We start from the raw sequence: 20,703 nt of genomic DNA on the forward strand, positions 1-20,703 counted from the left end.
TCAGTGACTGCTCTTGGTTTGTCTCCCATGAAGACACACAAAGTTGGGAAAAGAGGCAGGTCCAGCTATAGTAGAAGAAAACTACAAGAAGCTCAAGTGGAATTAAAACACAAAATAGCTGACACACAAATGGTGGAAGAGGAAGAACTATCTGCTCCAAAGGAACAGAAATCATGCCAGAAATGCTCTGATTTTGGACAAAATTGTGCATGATTTGAAAGAAAAATGTGCCATATCCACACGCCAGAAAAAAGTAGCTATTCTTACCCTTGCACCTTCCAGCTGGTCTACTGACTACACTGCAAAGGAATTCAATGTTTCTACATATATGGTAAAGCAAGCTAGGAAAATAAAAGCAACCCAAAGAGTGCTTCCACAACTTCAGCAGGCTCAGGGTAAGCAATTGAGTTCAGAAATAAAGGTGCTAGTGTCAGAGTTTTATGAAAATAATGACTACATCCGAATAATGCCTGGAAAAAAAAGACTATGTAACGGTGAAAATGGAAAATGTACGTGTACAGATGCAAAAAAGACTGTTGCTATGCAACATATCAGAACTGTATGTAGAATTCAAGGAAAAGTATCCCAATACCAAAGTAGGTTTATCATCTTTTTTCAATCTTCGGCCAAAATGGGCTGTGCTTGTAAGTGCAAGGGGCACACACAATGTTTGTGTGTGCCAGACCCATCAAAATGCTATGCTGATGTTTGCTGCTATAAAGGATTCTGGTCTGGATTACAATGGTGCAATGAAGCTGCTAGTGTGTGACATCAGTTCCTACCAGTGCATGATACACAGGTGTGAAAAGTGTCCTGGTAAGGCAAATCTTGCATAACACATGAATAACAAACTGTATGGTGAACTCCTTATGGATGACGAACTTGTTTCTTATAAACAATGGACACACATGGATCGCACAAGTCTTGAAACAAAGCAAAGTACAGTGAAAGATTTTGTTGAAATGTGTTGTCAAAGAAACGGACAAACTGACCACACACAGCTTCACAGCAACAGCGCAATCGGCTTATCTCCAGTTTTGTAGGGATAATTTGAAACAAGATGAAATTACAGTAAAACTAGACTTTTCTGAAAATTATGTATTTGTAGTTGAAGATGCCATCCAAGGATACCATTGGGACAACACTCAAACAACTCTCCAGCCATTTGCAATTTACTAAAGAGGTTAATCAGGAGATGTGTCTGTCATGAACCTGTGCATTTTTAGTGACTTGTTTAATTCATGATGCCATTGCAGTTCATGCCCACATTCGCACTGTCACGGCATATGTGAAAAACAAGCTGCCTCACATACATTTTGTGAAACACTTCACTGATGGGGCAACTAGTCAGTACAAAAACTGTAAAAATCTCAAAAATTTATGCATGCATTACCATGATTTTCAGATTCATGCAGAATGGAATTTTTTCGCAACAAGTCATAGTAAAAATGTATGTGATGGTATTGGTGCTACCATTAAGCGCATGGCATCACGAGCTAGTCTGCAGCACCCTACAGGAGGTCACATTCTAACACCTCTTCAATTATTTACCTGGGTACAGAAAAATCTCTCTGGGATACACTCATTCTATGTTTCGAAAGATGAGGTGAAATCAGTGTAAGAGTTGCCAAAAAGCAGACCAGAACATGTTAAAACTGTTGCGGACACAAGGAGCCATCATCACTTCTCTCCAGTGGACTCTGACAATGTGCAGATGAGAAGACTGTCCGGTTATAACTATAGGTTCATGCACAACATGTGTCTTCACAGTGTGTCTGACTCAGGATTCAGAAGCAAAAGCAGCAACATACAACCAGGTTGCTATGTTATTGCTGTTTATGATGACAAACGGTACTTAGGATGTGTTGCAGAGTGCTGTGAAGCAGAAGGTGATGTATTTGTGAACTTCGTGGCACCAGCAAGATCATTTCATTGGCCACGTTTGGCAGACACGTGTTGGATTCCTTTTGAACATATTCTTATGACAGTTCCAGTTCCTACCACAGTGTCAGGAAGACAGTACAATTTGCCACTCAATGTACAGAGTACAGTATCTAAAGTGTGGGAGAACTTCTGTTCGAAGCACAATCGACTGGTTTTTAGCAGTTAACCCTTTCCGACCTGATTTTTTATTTACTTATTTAAAAAGTATCTGACATCATTTTTACATTCAGGTGAATCTCCTGACAACATTTTTCTAAGAAAAAATGATCTCTAGTTTTCTAGATATTGAATGTACACAATTGTGTTCATCAGGTCTCGAGCTTCATGTCATGTCATACAGTACGGAGGTTAACACTATGGATCAAGTATGCCACTATTTATTTCACTTTAAAACAGAAGAAACAATAAAAATAATTCCAAATTAGAGTTCTTATTTAAACAACAATGTTCATAACACTGATGTTAAGGTTTCATATGAAATTGCAAAAAAATTTCTGTCCTTTTGGAGACATAAATGTATTTTACATTTTCTGCACTGAATTCTAGAACGCCCTGTACATTTCGGAAATTTGCAGCGACTTGGAGCTCCTACATCATACAAAGGCAGATGGTCAATTTAATCAAACTGTATGTCTGTAGTTGGTCATAATTCTCCTCTTTTTCTTGGTATGACTCTCATGTCTAAAGCCAGTCCTTCATCAGAGAAAGCCCCCTCTTCTTTTCAGTCACTTTCTTCTGGCACAGTATCAATCCATCTGCTACCCTGATATGAAAAGAAAGAAGGTCCATTTGTTTCTTCTTTGGGATAGACAGGTTGTCTGCACCTCATCTGTACGCCAACCAACTTCGCATGATGGCAAAGTCAACAGCATGAAAAATCATACGGAAAGGCCATTTTCGAGATCTGGTGACAACTCTGTAGTAGCTTATCAATTGATCAAATAGTTCCACACCATCCATTGCATGACTATATCTTCTCACTATTTCAGGTCTTTCTACTTTCACATAATTATGGTGTTTTTTGTCTCAACACTCAACTTCATCCACTGAACCTTTACCAACGAAGTTTGAACACAGTACAACTGGCCTATAATCTAGCCACTTACACATGGTAATATCATCAGCACTAGTGGTTTCTTCACAGTAACCTCTGGTTTGTTTCATTATTGTTTTATCATCTGAAAAAGGCAAGTTCTTTCCAAATCTGTTTTCACGGACAGTACCTGCTGCATTGATGCCTTGAGATTTTAGAACTTGAAACGGATGATTAGGTGAAAAGAAGTTGTCAAAGTACAATTTATGACCTTCACCTTTTGAGAGTGGAACAGAAAATTCTAAACCAACAGCAGGACCTAATCCAAATTTTTTACAGTATACGGTATTTAGTTCAGTTGTAGCACCTTGATACAAAAGGAAATCGTGCACTATTCCTCTCTTTTTCACATGAAGACTTTGATTCCCCTTGACATACTGCTTTGCAGAGAACTTCCCCGTGAAAGGAATAATTCCTTCACTGACAAACATTCTCTTCTATAGGAAGTTCACTGCAGTGTTTTCGAATGGCTGAGTAAATTGGCCTGACTTTGTAAAATTTATCTTTATCTTCAGGTGGCTTTTCCAGATTGTTCACCAAGTGTAAATTTGTTCGTAATTCTAAAACTCTGTCTCGTTACATTTTTCCAAAAACACATTTACCTTCAGGCTTCTATCGCAATACATTCATAATCTGGGAAATTTCAAGGTGCCAGTCAATATATGCAAACCAAATAGCATTTCTAGTGCTTGAGGAGTTGTCTGCTTGAATGAGGATTTGCCTCGTTGTAATGCGTAAATATGAGTATGTGCTGCCATGCTAGTTAACAAATCATCTGGTATATATCTTTTGAAGTATTGCATTGGAGAACACAAGAGAGATTCTTCAAAATTTGGAGCTTTGTGTGTTTCTGCAATGGAACTTAGAGGCTAGAGTTTCCATTTTATGGATTCTTTAGGTGTCACCATTACGTTGTCACACAGGTTATTCACTTCTGCTTTTTTTTTTTTTTTCTCCATTGTATAAAAAGTTCATTTCAGCATCCACCACCTCTCCATCATCTTCATCTTCAGATATGGTGTGTCTATACACATCATTCACGCCCACTTTATTTGCTCCAACATGTTTTACTATTTGTGGAGCTTGCCTTTCAATAAGTGGTACACTGTCATCCTCATATGCACTCAAATTAATGTCAAAAACACCACCATTTTCAATTATGTCCATAATCAAGTCCCAATCTTTCTCCACGGAAAGATATTCCTTATCCATAATTCTAAGGCAAAGGCCAGAAATATAAAATAAAATCATATGTACAGGTCAGTTATTCTCCTCCTTGCTGCTGGTACTGAAATTAATGGAAAAATTACCACACATAACTAACATAGGCATGCAAAGTAGCTGAGACACATTTTAGGTTATTTTTCCTATTTTACACCATTAAGGACCTGTTGTACACAAATGTGTAGATTAATCTTACCTGATACATAACACAAATATGAACTGAATTAAAATTGCTGAAAATTCCACTGAAAGCATGTCTAATGTTTCCAAAAGAAGGAAACCACACAAAACATTCACGAACAAAACCCACAACGTGACTATTATTGCAATAAAGTCGACGAGTAATGGTTTCCCACAGAGAGACAACACCAGAGAGTATATTTTACTATGTGGTTCACAGATTGCTGACAAAAGAGCAGCAGCTGTTGGAGCATGGCTGAAAGAAACATACATGAATGTGCACAGTGGGCTTGGATGCACCTGACAATTCTTGTCACTGAAATATTAGTGAACAAACTTTATGTACACAATTGTGACCACCAGGTCTGAAAGGGTTAAGATGCAGTAAACATTAATGATAGGTTGTGTTAATCCGTCTATATGTTGTTGCTTAGTGATTAAACAGTTGTGGGAGGGGATAAGAAGAGGCAGAACAGTTTACGATATGTTTTTACAAAATTGTGTTGTGGAACAATGGCCACATCACCAAATACATATGTCAACTTCCATTGTACACAAATTTCTTGCAATAACATGCTGAAATTTTGAGATATATATCATTATGCTCTACTTATGCAGTGTGTGAAATTTGGCTTGGATATCGATTGTCCCTTTTGTGCTACCACACTTAGAAAATCCATGTTTTTCAGGTAATTTTTCAAATTTTTGTATTTTCGTGTGCATGTAACTCAGTTTTTGTGACTGATATGGGCATGATGAGTTCTGTGTGTGTTTAGGCCACATTAAGCTCACCACAAAAAAATTTATACCCTTTTTGAGTGTATTATATTTGGCATAGAGAGCACCTACAATATGTACCTTTTAACGTATTACATTTTTTAAATCACATTTTGAAATTTTTTATTTTCCCTCATAAATATGTTGTTGGTGTTTTGATTCATGGAGTGTGTTCTCTAAATGGATGTTACTGGGTTGTAAAAATTTCACTGGAGTATGTGGAATAGTTCCAAAGTTATTAAGATCTGAAGTTGGGTCTGAAGATAGATTGCCAGATGCGGGTTGCAATTTCTGGGTCACGCCGCCACCTTCTTTCACAAGTCATAATTCTGGAACTGATCAGCAGGGGAAACTAATACTTTGTCCACAAGTGCTCCACACCTGGTAGAATTAGTATACTGAATTTCAGTCAAATCTGAGACTATGAGCTGGAGCCCCTAGTTGAACTGACATGGAATGCAAAGCGGTCACTTTGAACATCATCTCTAAAATGAATGGTGCTCACACGTGTATGTACTGACTCTGAAGTTAAGCCTGTACACCAGATACACAGAATGGAAGTTGTGTGTGTAGCATAATGTGCAGTTTCGTCTAGCCTACTAGTGTGTTTTTTGTACCTCACTGGATACAGTGAAAGTTACTCTAGCCACTATTATTTTTTATAGGATTTATCTATGTCATGGACGAAACAAAGTGGTTGTTTACATCAGTAAGAAGTTCATGTTACGTCTTAATATTTAATTACATGTAACAGTAACAGAAAGAAATACACAAGGTGCTACAGTGTGGAGGTGTAAATTGTATCCAATTTGCTGCATTAACTGAAAAAAAGTTTGGTATGAGTATGACTAACATAAGAGAACCTGCATATCCATTCCCCAAAGCATTTCCTTATGCCACTGAACTAATATAACAGCTCCAGCAGAGTGCAGAGTTCATGCTACCACCTTTTGGCCATGCTGCATGTGGTTACAGCATTGCTGGAGGCTTGTTTTTTAAATCAAATTACTATTAGACCTATTTGCAGGACTAGGTTTTGCTAGATACCCATTTGTCTTGAATTGGTGTAACGAATTGCACAATGAGACTCTTTTCTTTCACCCTGTATATCTGATTACTGTAATGTAAATGGGAAATAACATGGACTGCATGCACACCAATGAAAAAGAAAACCAACAAACTATAAATGCAGTAAGATACTATCTATGAAGTTTTGAAGCCAAGCTTTTTGATCTTCCATTACACCTACTTTTCAAAACTGTACTACTACCTATAAGAATCACCCCAAGTGCAATTTCTTTTCCTTTCCACTGTATCTTGCCAGAATAAGATGTATTATTATTCTCACAGCTATATACATATTTAAACATTTGCATTTAGTATAAAGGTGAACTCAAATGTTGCAAGTGATGATTAGATAATTACATGACCACTTGCAAACGAATTAGTTCTAACAGGGTAATACATTATGGTTCTAGATGGGCAACTATTAACGTAGGCCTAATAGGTAATATGAAACATTTGATCTACGAAAAATGCTTGCTTTACCTCGACGAACTTACCTTGAGTCCATTTGTCATGTATCTGACACCTTTACGATTACCGTAAGAGTGGGTTAGAACAATCACTTTGTGCCCGCGAGCAATGAGACACTGTGACAGGTTGTAAATGTGTTCCTCCACTCCTCCCATGTTCGGGTAGAAGAAATCAGATGCCATGCTGGAAATGTAGAAACAAGTATTGTCAGCAGTGACTGTTTATGCGGCTACGATTACTTCCTTATTCTTTCTAGTTAGCTCTGCAGATATACAATTTAACACATGTTCTGCTTCAAGTACCAGATTATCCAGTTACGATTGACACTTTTTTGCGGACTATTTCCTTTACACTGATTATCGATTCCACTTACCAGATCCTATGTCTCATCCTACAGACGTCGTCAACTCCTTTGTCACCTTTCTTTCCTGTGAATCATGCCTGCAGCCTACAAATCCCTGTTTTTTCCTCTCTTTCAAACTCGGTCCGTAATCTCCAACCGACAGTAACACACCCCTTGATTCCCGTGTACACAGTCAAAGATTCAATGACGAAGTAATAAAACACCTCGCAGAGTACGGTTTGAAAATAGTGGCTCCGTACATCTGACAGGAGCGGAAGATGAGGTGGAAACAACATGTCTAGCAATCTCAAGATACACGTAGAAAAAAGTCCGAATACGTTAAGTTATTATAATAAAGACTTATTTTTCTATTTGTAATTTGGTCTTCCTCAGATGTGGCCATGTTGAAACAGTTGCAAACAGAAAAGCAAAATGCGAAAAGCTAGCGTATAGCTAGCATTGCACAGCACATGAAAGTTCTAGCAGATTTCACTGGGAAGGACCTCTAGCGATAATTATGCAAGTGTCCTCTGAATCCGTTTGGAATGCTTGTTTTAACGAGCAGAAATTTGAAAGTTTGTTTTGTGTTATGCTGCTTATAAAGCATTGCAAACAACGGGAGGAATGATTGGATTTTCCGCTTGCCTGACGTAAGTTTTGTATCGTGTGGTAGTGTTGTGAAAGAGGAAACAATTGAAGGAAGTACTGTCAAGCGAGGACGAACCCCGGGGAGTAATATGTCAATCAATTTACGTCAGTATAAAGAAGATGACAAGTTGGCTCTGTCAGAACGGTTCACATTTGCTAGTATTCTAAAACTGTTTTGTGGCACAAGTTTACTGTAGTAAGTACGCATTGCTCTTTTTCCACAGTGATACATTGCCTTAGCGTAGCGTCCTTTGATGCATGTGTATTGTTTACTACATTGATTTCACATATTTGTCATCTGTTCATGTAAATTTGATTTGAGCTGAGCAATGAATCACGCGTGGCGACCGTGTATACGTTGTAGGATATATAGACCAAAATAGTCCAAATTAGTTGCACTACTACAAATATAACAGAAGGAAGTATTAAGACTACCTTTATAAATGTCAAATCCAGAACGGAAGTGCAATTTTTACTGCTTTTAACAGGTCTGATGTATTGTGCTTGTATTTTCTGCATTGTTATGTGGCATTACATTAACAAGCCGTGTTATTTTGTACATACATTTTTCTTTTCCATCCACAATGACTCTGGAATACACGGAGAGAGAAAACAGTACTGTCAGCTGTGTATATTAACTGCAATTAGCGAACCATTTCATTTTTGAAATTCTGATCAATTATTTGTCGAACTCGTTGATAGTAAAATTTTCATTCTAAAAAATGTTACCACTTTTGTTAAATGGTAACAAAAAATTTTAACTGTATATCCTTCCCATGCCCAGAAAAGTAAAAGACAAGTTTTTTTCTGTGCTGTTGCATGTACTCTAATATTAATTGAGGTGCAAATGGTAGTTAAGTTTAACATTGAATTTAGATGATATGACTCTCTCTTTTTGAATGGTACTGGGGCTATATACACTAATGCTGCATAAGTTGAAATAAAATGCAAATCTTGTAATTTTTTTTTTCTTTGCTATGTTGGATTCCAGAAACAAGACAGAATATTTTCTCTTCTAGGCTAACATAATGCACTCATAAGTATAGTGTTATTAGCCTATTTATGTGTTTTAAATGTGTTGGCCTTAATAGGTACAGTCCCGTTGAAGGTGGTGTGGTTGCACCTTCCTGTGAGCCAACCAGCCATGGAGATCTCGTGTATATTGGGAACTAAGGTGTAACATGACTTTTTCAGATAAACAGTGTGGTCTACACCAAAGTCACTTCTGTTGCCTTGCAAAAAATTATAACACTGACAGAAGAAATGATTTTGTAAACATCACAATCTACAAATGTAATCATGTAAATTAAATATTTGATGTTCTGCATTTCTAACGAAAAATTCTTAGGTGGCTTGCTAAGTGTTTGTGAATTTGTGATTCAAGAAAACACACTTTTGCTTGACATCAAATGATACGTTAGGTGAAGGATATAATGTTAATTTATTCATTCTGTTCTGTGAGCTGCCATGAAGACCATAAAATTTCAGAAATCTTGGGTAAGGTATTGTATAGGCCTACATTTACAAAATACAAGCAGACCATGAAAACTTAATCAGTACACTGTAATAACAATAAAATATCAATTCTGCTTATTGCTATTCATTTTTGTTGTTATGTTCAGTCAAAAGATTAATTTGATGCAGCTCTCCACACGTCTCTATCCTATGCAAACCTCTTCATTTCCAAATAACTACTGTAACTTACATCCATTTGAACCCCTAATAGGGCTCACATCGCTTTTGTATTTGCTTAGCCAACACAGGGCACCCACCCTTTCAATGCTACTTCCCTTTCCATTTGTGCCAACAATGCTTCTATTTGGTTTATGATTTTGGATAGTTGTCCCTTGTCCTCTACCCCCCCCCCCCCCCCTCCCCTTTGTACTCTATACAACTTTTCATCCTTCATAACATGGTCTCCATTCTTGGGTTTGATATATCATTCCTATCCAAAATTTTATATTTTATAGAAGCACACGTCATGTGGGAAAGGTTGTCCAATGTTGTGTATATTCCACATCTTGTGCCTTTCTATCTTTGCACACTTCCTTTCAGGCGAAAGTACTACAACAGGAACCCAACACAGTAGCCATTATGTTGTGGGAGGGAGGGAGGGGGGTCAAGTATCCACACGGTGGTAGCCCCCTGACCACATAGAGATTGTACTATTGTTGCTTGCGGTGAAAACTCCCTACGTTTGCCAAGGAGTGTATGCCTGTCCTGACTGGGGCACGAGGACTCCGGGTAACAGTTAATGGTTACTCAGAAAGGTAACCATTGCCGTGACTGCATGGTGCCCAAGGGGAGAGCCTTCTTCAGAGTGAGTGGCACCAAGGCAGATGACGTGCAAATGAAGTGACTCAAACTTTCCTCAGGTGGTGGCCACCTGGCCCCAACTGTCTCTTCTGATAGAAAGAATTACTACAATATGGAGCCATATGACCCTACAGTATTTCCTTCCCTGGCATTTTAGGACCAATGGCGATTCTGTTTTGACCACAATGTCATTATTCTCTGTTGAACACCTTGAGGAAAGGCTTGGGGAAGTAGCAGAAATTTTGAAAAAAGTGGTTCAGTTCTGATTACAGCAGCATCCCCTGCCACGGGCACTGCTCGCCTGTGACAAACTGGGTGACATTCCTGTAACTGCCACCCCCAGTAAGTCTCATTATGGCACTGTGACTTCCACTCACAGGCCTACGACAACGTACATGCTAATTTGGAGCAGTGGGGTGTGCGATATGTCAGTCGTGTCCGGATGGGAGCAAAGGAAAATACGGTTGGCACTGCGGCCTTCATCTTGGAGTTTGAAGGCAACTCGTTGCCTGAAAAGGTCAAGGTAATGGTGTATCGATGCGATGTGAAACCCTGTGTTCCCCCTCCCGTGCCTTGTTTCAAATCCGTGAGATTCGTGCAATGCACGTCTTCACATTGTGACACTAGCTCCATCTGTAGGAATTGTGGATGTCAGCTGTACACAAATGCTCCTTGTACTCCTCCCACCCAACTGTGTTAAATGTGGGGAGCACCATTCCACCTCTTCACTGGACTGCATCGTCTTCCAAAGAGGAAAGAAAATACAAGACCCTTAACTGACCCACATATCAGGAGGAAAGAGGACAAGAAGAAATAAGATTGTTTGTGTGCTGTATGTCTGATGATGTTTGCTACGTCTGTGATGTCATCCCGTCAAGTGACAGTGCCCTCACCCTCGAAGCTGCCTACGTCGGGCGTTTGGGGCTGCTCAACTACGCGTGCTTCCCTGTCGGTTGGGGACCATCTCCTGTTGTATCCAGTACCCACTTTGGGAGCATTGACTGTCCAGCTACTGGGGACATTAATGCCCAACCACCAGCCGGAAGCAATATTCTTCTCTGGCATCTCTCACGAGGAAGGAATCCCTCGAGCCACTTCTGTCCCGAGTTTCTGCTGATCTATAACCAGATACCGACTAGTGGCTGAAGGAGCCACAGGTTGCCGATCACAGGGATTCACGTTCCTCCTCTGTCGCTGAAACAGAGGCACACGAGCCCTCGTGAACATCGAAATTGTCCAAGGAGAGAGGGACAAAAAGAATATCTCAGAGATGGAGGAGGTTCCATTCGTCCGTGTGCCACTGGACCCTGCATGTTCCGACTCTGTACTTGTGCCAGAGTTCTCAGGGCCCCCCTGTGGCATCAGATCCCTCCTCACAACCTGCTTCAGAACCAAAGTGTATCGATGCTGTATCTTCGCAATCGGTGGCAGCAGGTGACCCTGAGATGTGACTTCCCTCCTTTGCCCCCCCCCCCTTCCCCCACCAGATACCGATAGCGCTATCCTCCAGTGGAACTGTAGCATTTTTTTTCCACCTTCTGGCTGATAGCAATATCTCTTACGCATTTGCCTTGCTTTCTGCATTGTCCTACAGCAGACTTGGTTCCCAGCGTTGCGAACTCTTACCCTTGAGACAAGAAGAGAGTAGAAGCTTTCGAAATGTGGTGCTACAGAAGAATGCTGAAGATTAGATGGGTAGATCACATAACTAATGAGGAGGTATTGAATAGAATGGGGGAGAAGAGGAGTTTGTGGCACAACTTGACTAGAGGAAGGGATCGGTTGGTAGGACATGTTCTGAGGCATCAAGGGATCACCAATTTAGTACTGGAGGGCAGCATGGAGGGTAAAAATCGTAGAGGGAGACCAAGAGATGAATACACTAAGCAGATTCAGAAGGATGTAGGCTGTAGTAGGTACTGGGAGATGAAGAAGCTTGCAAGGGATAGAGTAGCATGGAGAGCTGCATCAAACCAGTCTCAGGACTGAAGACCACAACAACAACAACCCTTAACAGCCACCTTGGCTGTTTTAAGAATTGAACTGACTGTGACAGACTGTCAGATAGAGTTTGCACATACATCCTTGACTATGTCTACAGTGAGCATGTGCCATTCTGTATGACTTTGGAGGCTGTGGCAATTCATGTGAGGAGTCAGTGTATTTTACCCTCTGTAATGTGCGTCTCCATTCCGATGGTGAAGTGTCTTGGAATGTGTTGTGCCACTGATTTCTCAGCTCCACCTACCCTTCCTTATTTTGGGCAACTTCCCTCAACCCTTTGGGGGATGGAACTACGACCACTGGCCAGGGTAAACCTATCGAGCACTGGCTGCGGTAAACCTACCGAAACTATGCTCACAGTGCTCAATCTTCTTCTCTTGAATACCGGTACCCCCACACACTTCAGTGTTGAACTTTTTGGCTGTTAGTCTTTCCATTAGCGTCCCTGGTCTTCTCCCCTTCATCCATTGGAGAGTCTATTATGACCAGTGTGTTCTGATCATCTGGTGCCTTCCTCAGTGTCACTCACTGGGCTTGCACCCAGATGAACTCTTAAGATTGCTGCTCTGCCATCACTCTAAACACACCACCATGTGGAGGTATCAATGCTACTGTCTGAAGAACAACGTGAACCATTCTATTGGCAGCAGACTTAGCAATCGGAGGGTGGACTTAAGAAATCATTGTGGTCATTAGGGACTGCAGACAGGGTCTCCAATTCCATAAGTGACATCCATTGATGGAACATCTTGTTGCCTTTAAAAGCTTCCGTGTCTAGGTCCGCTACCTAATAAAATGACAGAAATGAGATCACTGGGGAATGTGTGTTACTACCATTGCACCAGATACCCCTCCTTCATAGGTTTGGGCAAAAGTTTGACTCTCAACCAAACTGTCACCTTCCAACGGAACCTAGATCTTGGTCAACGCTGCCTAAGAGATTTTTTGTTGTCTTTGCCAACTAACAACAAAACTGTGAATATATGACCAAACGGTGATGTCACAGCAGCTATTAACATTAAGCCGATAACTGTTATTATACACTATGTGATCAAAAGTATCTGGACACCTGGCTGAAAATGACTTACAAGTTTGTGGCAACCCTCCATCGGTAATGGTGGAGTTCAGTATGGTGTTGGCCCACCCTCCCACCCTTAGCCTTGATGACAGCTTCCACTCTCGCAGACGTACGTTCAGTCAGGTACTGGAAGGTTTCTTGGGGAATGGCAGCCCATTCTTCGTGGAGTGCTGCACTGAGGAGAGGTATCGATTTTGGTCAGTGAGGCCTGGCACGAAGTCGGCATTCCAAAACATCCCAAAAGTGTTCTATAGGATTCAGGTCGGGACTCTGTGCAGGCCAGTTACAGGGATGTTATTGTTGTGTAACCACTCCGCCACAGGCCATGCATTATGAACAGGTGCTCGATCGTGTTGAAAGAGGCAATCACCATTCCCGAATTGCTCTTCAATGGTGGGAAATAAGAAGGTGCTTTAAAAGTCAATTTAGGCCTGTGCTGTGATAGTGCCACACAAAACAACAAGGGGTGCAAGCCCCATTCATGGAAAACACGGTCACACCATAACACCACCTCCTCTGAATTTTACTGTCGACACACACGCGGTTTCAGATGACGTTCACTGGACATTCGCCATACTCACACCTTGCCATCAGATCGGTATATTGTGTACCATGATTTGTCACTCCCCACAATGTTTTTCGACTGTTCAGTCGTCCAATGTTTACACTCCTTACGCCAAGCGAGGCTTTGTTTGACATTTACCGGTGTGATGTGTGGCTTATGAGCAGCTGCTCGACCATGAAATCCAAGTTTTCTCACCTCCCGCCTAACAGTGGATCCTGATGTAGTTTGGAATTCCTGTGTGATGGTCCGGACAGCTGTCTGCCATTAGACATTAAGACCCTCCTCAACTGTCAGCGGTTTTTGTCAGTCAACAGACAAGATGAGCCTGTATGCTTTTGTGCTGTACATGTCCCTTCACCTTTTCACTTCAGTAACACACAGAAAACAGTGGATGCAGGGGTGTTTAGGAGTGTGGAAAACCCGCATACAGATGTACGACACAAGTGACACCCAATCACCTGACCACATTCAAAGTCCAAGAGTTCTGCGGAGCACCCCATTCTGCTCTCCCACAATATCTAATGACTACTGAGGTTGCTGATATGGCGTACGTGGCAGTAGTTGGCAGCAAAATGCACCTAATATGAAAAATGTATGTTTTTGGGGCGTTCGGATACTTTTGATCATTTAGTGTATAATTTGATCATATAGTGTATAATTTTCGCATCTGTTTGGAAACAATTGAAGAAAACAGGAATGATGGACGTTTTTTACCACAATTATTAATGCTTCACTCCTCCACCAGCAGTATATTAATTACATGTTGCACATAATAATGTAATGCAGATATATATATATATATATATATATATATATATATATATATATATATATATATATATGGTTATCATAAAGGGAAACATTCCACGTAGGAAAAATATATCTAAAAACAAAGATGATGTGACTTACCAAATGAAAGTGCTGGCAGGTCGACAGACACACAAACATAGACACAAAATTCAAGCTTTCGCAACAAACTGTTGCCTCATCAGGAAAGAGGGAAGGAGAGGGAAAGACGAAAGGATGTGGGTTTTAAGGGAGAGGGTAAGGAGTCATTCCAATCCCGGGAGCGGAAAGACTTACCTTAGGGGGGAAAAAAGGAAAAAAGGACGGGTATACACTCGCGCGCGCGCACACACACACACACACACACACACACACACACACACACACACACACACACACACATACATATCCATCCACACATATACAGACACAAGCAGACGTTTTTAAATACTCCTCCCCAATTCTAATCAATACCTCGTTATTAGTAATGTGATCTACCCATTTAATCTTCAGCATTCTTCTGTAGCACCATATTTCGAAAGCTTCTCTTCTTGTCCAAACTATTTATTGTCCATGTTTCACTTCCATACATGGCTACACTCCATACAAATACTTTCAGAAATGACTTCCTGACACTTGATGTTAACAAATTTCTCTTCTTCAGAAATGCTTTCCTTCCCATTGCCAGTCTACATTTTATATCCTCTCTACTTCAACCATCATCAGTTATTTTGCTCCCCAAATAGCAAAACTCCTTCACTACTTAAAGCGTCTCATTTCCTAATCTAATTCCCTCAGCATCACCCGACTTAATTCGATACATTTCATTATCCTCGTTTTACTTTTGTTGATGTTCATCTTATATCCTCCTTTCAAGAAACTGTCCATTCCGTTCAGCTTCTCTTCCAGGTTCTTTGCTGTCTCTGACAGAATTACAATGTCATCGGCGAACTTCAAAGTTTTTATTTCTTCTCCATGAATTTTAATTCCAACTCTGAATTGTTCCTTTGTTTCCTTTACTGCTTGCTTTATACACAGACTGAATAATATTGGTGATAGACTACAACCCTGTCTCACTCCCTTCCCAACCACTGCTTCCCTTTCATGTCCGACTCTATAACTGCCATCTGGTTTCTGTACAAATTATAAATAGCCTTTCTCTCCTTGTATTTTACCCCTGCCACCTTCAGAATTCAGGAGATAGTGGCTTTCTTTCTGTGACAGAGAGCATATCAGAGACACGTGAAAGACGAATTGACTGTGTTAATGTGTTCGCAAAAACGAATGTTACTTTTGGGACATCATGTATCGTGTATTACCGAGACTTTTCGCCCGCAGTGCGGCACTACGACATTTGACCTCTGTGGCATCCGCAGGTGGGGGTGGCCGCCGGCCATGACTTGAGCGCAGCATGGTGGAGCTCGGCGTGCGCGTGGTGCGCGGCCCGGACTGGTGCTGGGGGGAGCAGGACGGCGGCGAGGGCCACGCCGGCACCGTCGTCGAGGTGGGCCGCACCGGCTCCGGCACCTCCCCGGAGGGCACTGTCGTCGTCCAGTGGGACGCGGGCATGCGCACCAACTACCGCACCGGCTACCAGGGCGCCTACGACCTGCGCGTCGTCGACAACGCGCCTGCAGGTACGCACTGTCGGAGCCGTTGAGTCACTCGCTTTTCCACATTCTCATCTCGGTATGTGCGGAACGTAGCACTCGAGATACATTGTATTTATCTGACAGTGAAGTCACACTAAATGTGAGACTATTTCCGTTCTTTCTTCTTCTTCTCTCTCTCTCTCTCTCTCTCTCTCTCTCTCTCTCTCTCTCTCTCTCTCTCTCTCTCTCTCTCCCCCCCTCCCCTCACCCCATTTTTTGTGTTTTTTTGTTTGTTTGTTTTTTTTAAAAAGGAGAGGCCCTGTGAGAGATTTTTTGCTGATGCCACACTGCCTGTCTGTCTGGACTCGACATGGAGATTGTCCTCATGTGTGCGAGTTGCATTTGCATGAGTGTAAGTGTGTATGTTGTCAGATTCAGACGGAGGCCTTTTTGACCAAAAACTTACTTGCTTCGTAATTTTTTTGTGCCTCTTTGTGACTCAAAATCTCTGCTCTATGTTGAATAGCAGTCTATCCTTTTCCTAATATTGAGCTGCGATAGGCACTATAAAAAGATTAACTGAATCCTAGCTTTCGGTCATTAAGGCCTTTGTCAGCAGTAGGCCCACATAAGCGCGCGCGCGCACACACACACACACACACACACACACACACACACACACACACACACACACACACACGTAAGCCCAACTTGCACACACATCTGCAGTCTCAGAGAGCTGAAACTACACTGCTCTCTGAAACTGCAGACGCGTGTGTGTAATGGCCGAAAGCTACGATTGTGTGAATCTTTTTATTGTGCCTATCGCAGGTCAGCATCTTCGCTATATGGTGAGTAGCAACTTTCCATTTCTCGTATTGTTACATTCCATCCTGGATTTTCCATTGTTTGATCTTTTCCTAATATTGTAATTATTCTTTGCGGATTTTCCACTGTTTTAAAATTGTAATTGTTATGCTGGTATAAAACATCATAAGATACGTCTAAAAACATTAACACTATTTATTGTAAACAGCTGTCATGTTTTCTTAGGCAGCTTATCTGACACCTACATGCAAATAGACGAGGTACTGGCAGAAGTAAAGCTGTGACGACGGGGCGTGAGTTGTGCTCGGGTAGCTCAGTTGGTAGAGCACTTGCCTGCAAAAGGAAAAGGTCCCGAGTTCGAGTCTCGGTCCGGCACACAGTTTTAATCTGCCAGGAAGTTTTATATGCAAATAGTTTTTTGCCAAAAGCTGCCAGAAGTCGCTGGGCTAAAGTTGTCCTGCGTTGTAATGTGAGCCTCACCCTTTTCGCACACTAACTTGCACTTGCATTGAAGCTCAGTATGCATGCCGTTGGATAATTCCTCTTTATCTCCAGCACCTTCATTTGGATAATTTCTCGAATAATCGGGGAGATGTAATTGCTTTTCTCTTGCACGTACCTCCTGCTCCAATTCACTAAACCTTCCCAGATTTGGTCCCCTGAATGTTTGGCACGTAGGACTGGCAATCTCAGATTTATTCTTCATCTGACGCCTACTATGATCATTTGTTTTCTTTCCGCAGCACAGTTGTTTGTTGCCTTTGCATCACGAATAACTGTTACCCCCAAAATTAGTTTCATATTCTCTGTATCGACTGCAGACTTGGTCCACACTTTTCAGCAGAGTTAAAGCGGTGATTTACTTTGATTATCAATCACTTCATGTTTCTGCTCTACTGTACTAAGCAAGCTGAATGACAAAAATATGTCATCCTTTTGGCTTCTTTGTGCCAGAAACCGGAAACTTCAGGCAAACTGTGCACTTAATCCTGTGGCCCCATTGCCTGCAGTGCGGGTCTAGCTGTCGCCCGTGCAGAACACGGCAGGCAGTTTGGTGATCCACATCCGGTCTGCCTGCTACACTACTGGCACTTGTCACCGTGTGTTCTGCCTCGGCTAATTGTAGTTAGATTGAAAGTGGGAGCTGAAAGGTTACAGGAACCGTAGTACGATCACTTGTAACCTCCTTTTGCTTTGCTGGGTCTATTCTTCTTGTTGACTTGGTTGCTGTGAACTGAGGCTGAAAATGCAAGTCCAAATTATTTTCCGAATCCACAGAATAAGACGTATAACTTCTTTGTAAAATATTATCTTCAACTGAATAAGACAGTAGGAAACACTTTCTTTAATACATTTCTCTCGATAAATGTTAACAGCTGTGGTGTGCGTACTGTAAGACCTTCGGTACACACTATCAGATTATTTGACTTGTCACTCTAACGAAGTAGGCGAGTGTCAGCAATATGTCTCGTGGTCTTATCGTGGTGTGTTTATCTTCTGCCGTTAGGTCAGACGATAGAAATGCCACTTGCACGCTTAGAGTAGCAGATTGACGGTGACCTACTTTAAACAGAACTTGATTAATTTTTACACACATTTATTAAAATAATAACAAACATAAACATTACATAACTTGATTCTGGATGCTATTTACAATTGACAATCTGAAGTTCCTTTGGTCTTGGTACGTTAATCTTATTCTCACATATCCCTGATACTTGACGAAGTGTCTATTCATTTATCTTCATGGCTATGTACAGGAATATGATAATCTTATTGGGTGCAGACTGAAACTTTACTATGGACTGGTGCAGACTAATACAGACTGATGCAGACTAACTAATCGGAGGTCTGTACACTTGTTATACTACCTCGCCGTTCAGGCATCGCTGCGCGAGTGATCTGTGAGGAGAAAAGGTTCTACGTTAGCAGCAATCTCATTGGCTGCGTTACATATTAATACGCGGATCGACGGAATCAGAATTTGCTCTGTCTCTAAGACAGCGCCATCTCGTAGTGTGGAGACAGACGAGTGCTGCGCTTGCGTTTGTGCTCAGCGGGGCGCGCTCTGGTGGGAAAGTTGTGTACACGCTGACTACGTGGAACTATGTAAACAACAACAGCCACTACGTTAATTGAACAGACTTTCCAGTTTGTAGGATAGACAGAATGAATCTGCCACCTGTCTCGTGACATCATCCGCCTTATAGTCGAGAGATTCAGCATTCTCCAGAGCGCTGCACTTCCCTGAGAAGGGGAGCACCTCCACGGAGTGACTGTCGACCCGGCAAGTCACGAATGGCGGTAAATGGCTGTCAGAGCTGACCCGTCTCGTAAAAATGCAGGGTCTGGTCTCCCGACTTTGTGCACGTATAAACGAGTTCGTGGACAATGCACATATTTGCATTTATTACACACTTAGCACAATTCCTACACGCATATGACAGTCGTCATTCGTCGGTAACAGATGTGGGCTGTAAATTATCAGTTTTATATATATATATATATATATATATATATATATAAAAAAAACCAAAGATGAGGTGACTTACCGAACAAAAGCGCTGGCAGGTCGATAGACACACAAACATACACACAAAATTCAAGCTTTCGCAACAAACTGTTGCCTCATCAGGAAAGAGGGAAGGAGAGGGGAAGACGAAAGGAAGTGGGTTTTAAGGGAGAGGGTAAGGAGTCATTCCAATCCCGGGAGCGGAAAGACTTACCTTAGGGGGAAAAAAGGACAGGTATACACTCGCACACACGCACATATCCATCCACACATACAGACACAAGCAGACATATTTGGTCTTTAAATATGTCTGCTTGTGTCTGTATGTGTGGATGGATATGTGCGTGTGTGCGAGTGTATACCTGTCCTTTTTTCCTTTTTTCCCCCTAAGGTAAGTCTTTCCGCTCCCGGGATTGGAATGACTCCTTACCCTCTCCCTTAAAACCCACTTCCTTTCGTCTTCCCCTCTCCTTCCCTCTTTCCTGATGAGGCAACAGTTTGTTGCGAAAGCTTGAATTTTGTGTGTATGTTTGTGTGTCTATCGACCTGCCAGCGCTTTTGTTCGGTAAGTCACCTCATCTTTGTTTTTATATATAATTTTTCCCACGTGGAATGTTTCCTTCCATTATATATATATATATATATATATATATATATATATAAGAGAGAGAGAGAGAGAGAGAGAGAGAGAGAGAGAGAGAGAGAGTGAGAGAGAGAAGCTTTGCCTTTACATATGTCTGCTTGGGTCTGTATATGTGCAGTTGGATATGTGTGTGTGCGCGTGCGCGGAGTGTATACCTGTCCTTTTTTCCCCCCTATGGTAAGTCTTTCCACTCCCGGAATTAGAATGACTCCTTACCCTCTCCCTTAAAACCCACATCCTTTCGTCTTTCCCTCTTCTTCCCTCTTTCCTGATGAAGCAACCGTGGGTTGCGAAAGCTTAAATTTTGTGTGTGTGTTTGTGTTTGTTTGTGTGTCTATCAACATGCCAACGCTTTTGTTTGGTAAGTTACATCATCTTTGTTTACACACACACACACACACACACACACACACACACACAACTTGCACACACATCTGCGGTCTTGGACAACTGAAACCACACTGCAAGCAGCAGCACCAGGGCATGATGGGAGTGGCGACTGGGTGGGGGTGTGAGGAGGAGGCTGGGGCAGGGAGGTGGAGGGATAGTATGGTGGGGGTGGCAGACAGTTAAGTGCTGCGGTTTAAATGGTGGGCGGGGGAAGGGGGGGGTGGAGGGTTGGTAAGTAGTGGAA

The 20,703-nt window shown here is 41.7% G+C and overlaps 2 protein-coding genes across 2 annotated transcripts in view; one reads left to right on the forward strand and one right to left on the reverse strand.

The window, feature by feature from the left end:
* LOC126426676 (phosphatidylinositol N-acetylglucosaminyltransferase subunit A) overlaps positions 1–7,421 on the reverse strand; it is a 136,175-nt gene extending 128,754 nt beyond the window's left edge. Inside the window, exons 1-2 of the mRNA XM_050088568.1 lie at positions 7,128–7,421; positions 6,781–6,937 (exon numbers count right to left, since the gene is read on the reverse strand). Of these exons, the coding sequence (XP_049944525.1) occupies positions 6,781–6,937; positions 7,128–7,144 (174 nt within the window). The 5' untranslated portion in view covers positions 7,145–7,421. The remainder of the gene's footprint in view (positions 1–6,780; positions 6,938–7,127) is intronic.
* Positions 7,422–7,454: 33 nt separating this feature from the next.
* LOC126426677 (E3 ubiquitin-protein ligase MIB2) overlaps positions 7,455–20,703 on the forward strand; it is a 224,885-nt gene continuing 211,636 nt past the window's right edge. Inside the window, exons 1-2 of the mRNA XM_050088569.1 lie at positions 7,455–7,941; positions 15,871–16,131. Of these exons, the coding sequence (XP_049944526.1) occupies positions 15,906–16,131 (226 nt within the window). The 5' untranslated portion in view covers positions 7,455–7,941; positions 15,871–15,905. The remainder of the gene's footprint in view (positions 7,942–15,870; positions 16,132–20,703) is intronic.

This window comes from Schistocerca serialis, chromosome 11 (assembly GCF_023864345.2).
Source record: "Schistocerca serialis cubense isolate TAMUIC-IGC-003099 chromosome 11, iqSchSeri2.2, whole genome shotgun sequence".
Taxonomy (NCBI): domain Eukaryota; kingdom Metazoa; phylum Arthropoda; class Insecta; order Orthoptera; family Acrididae; genus Schistocerca; species Schistocerca serialis.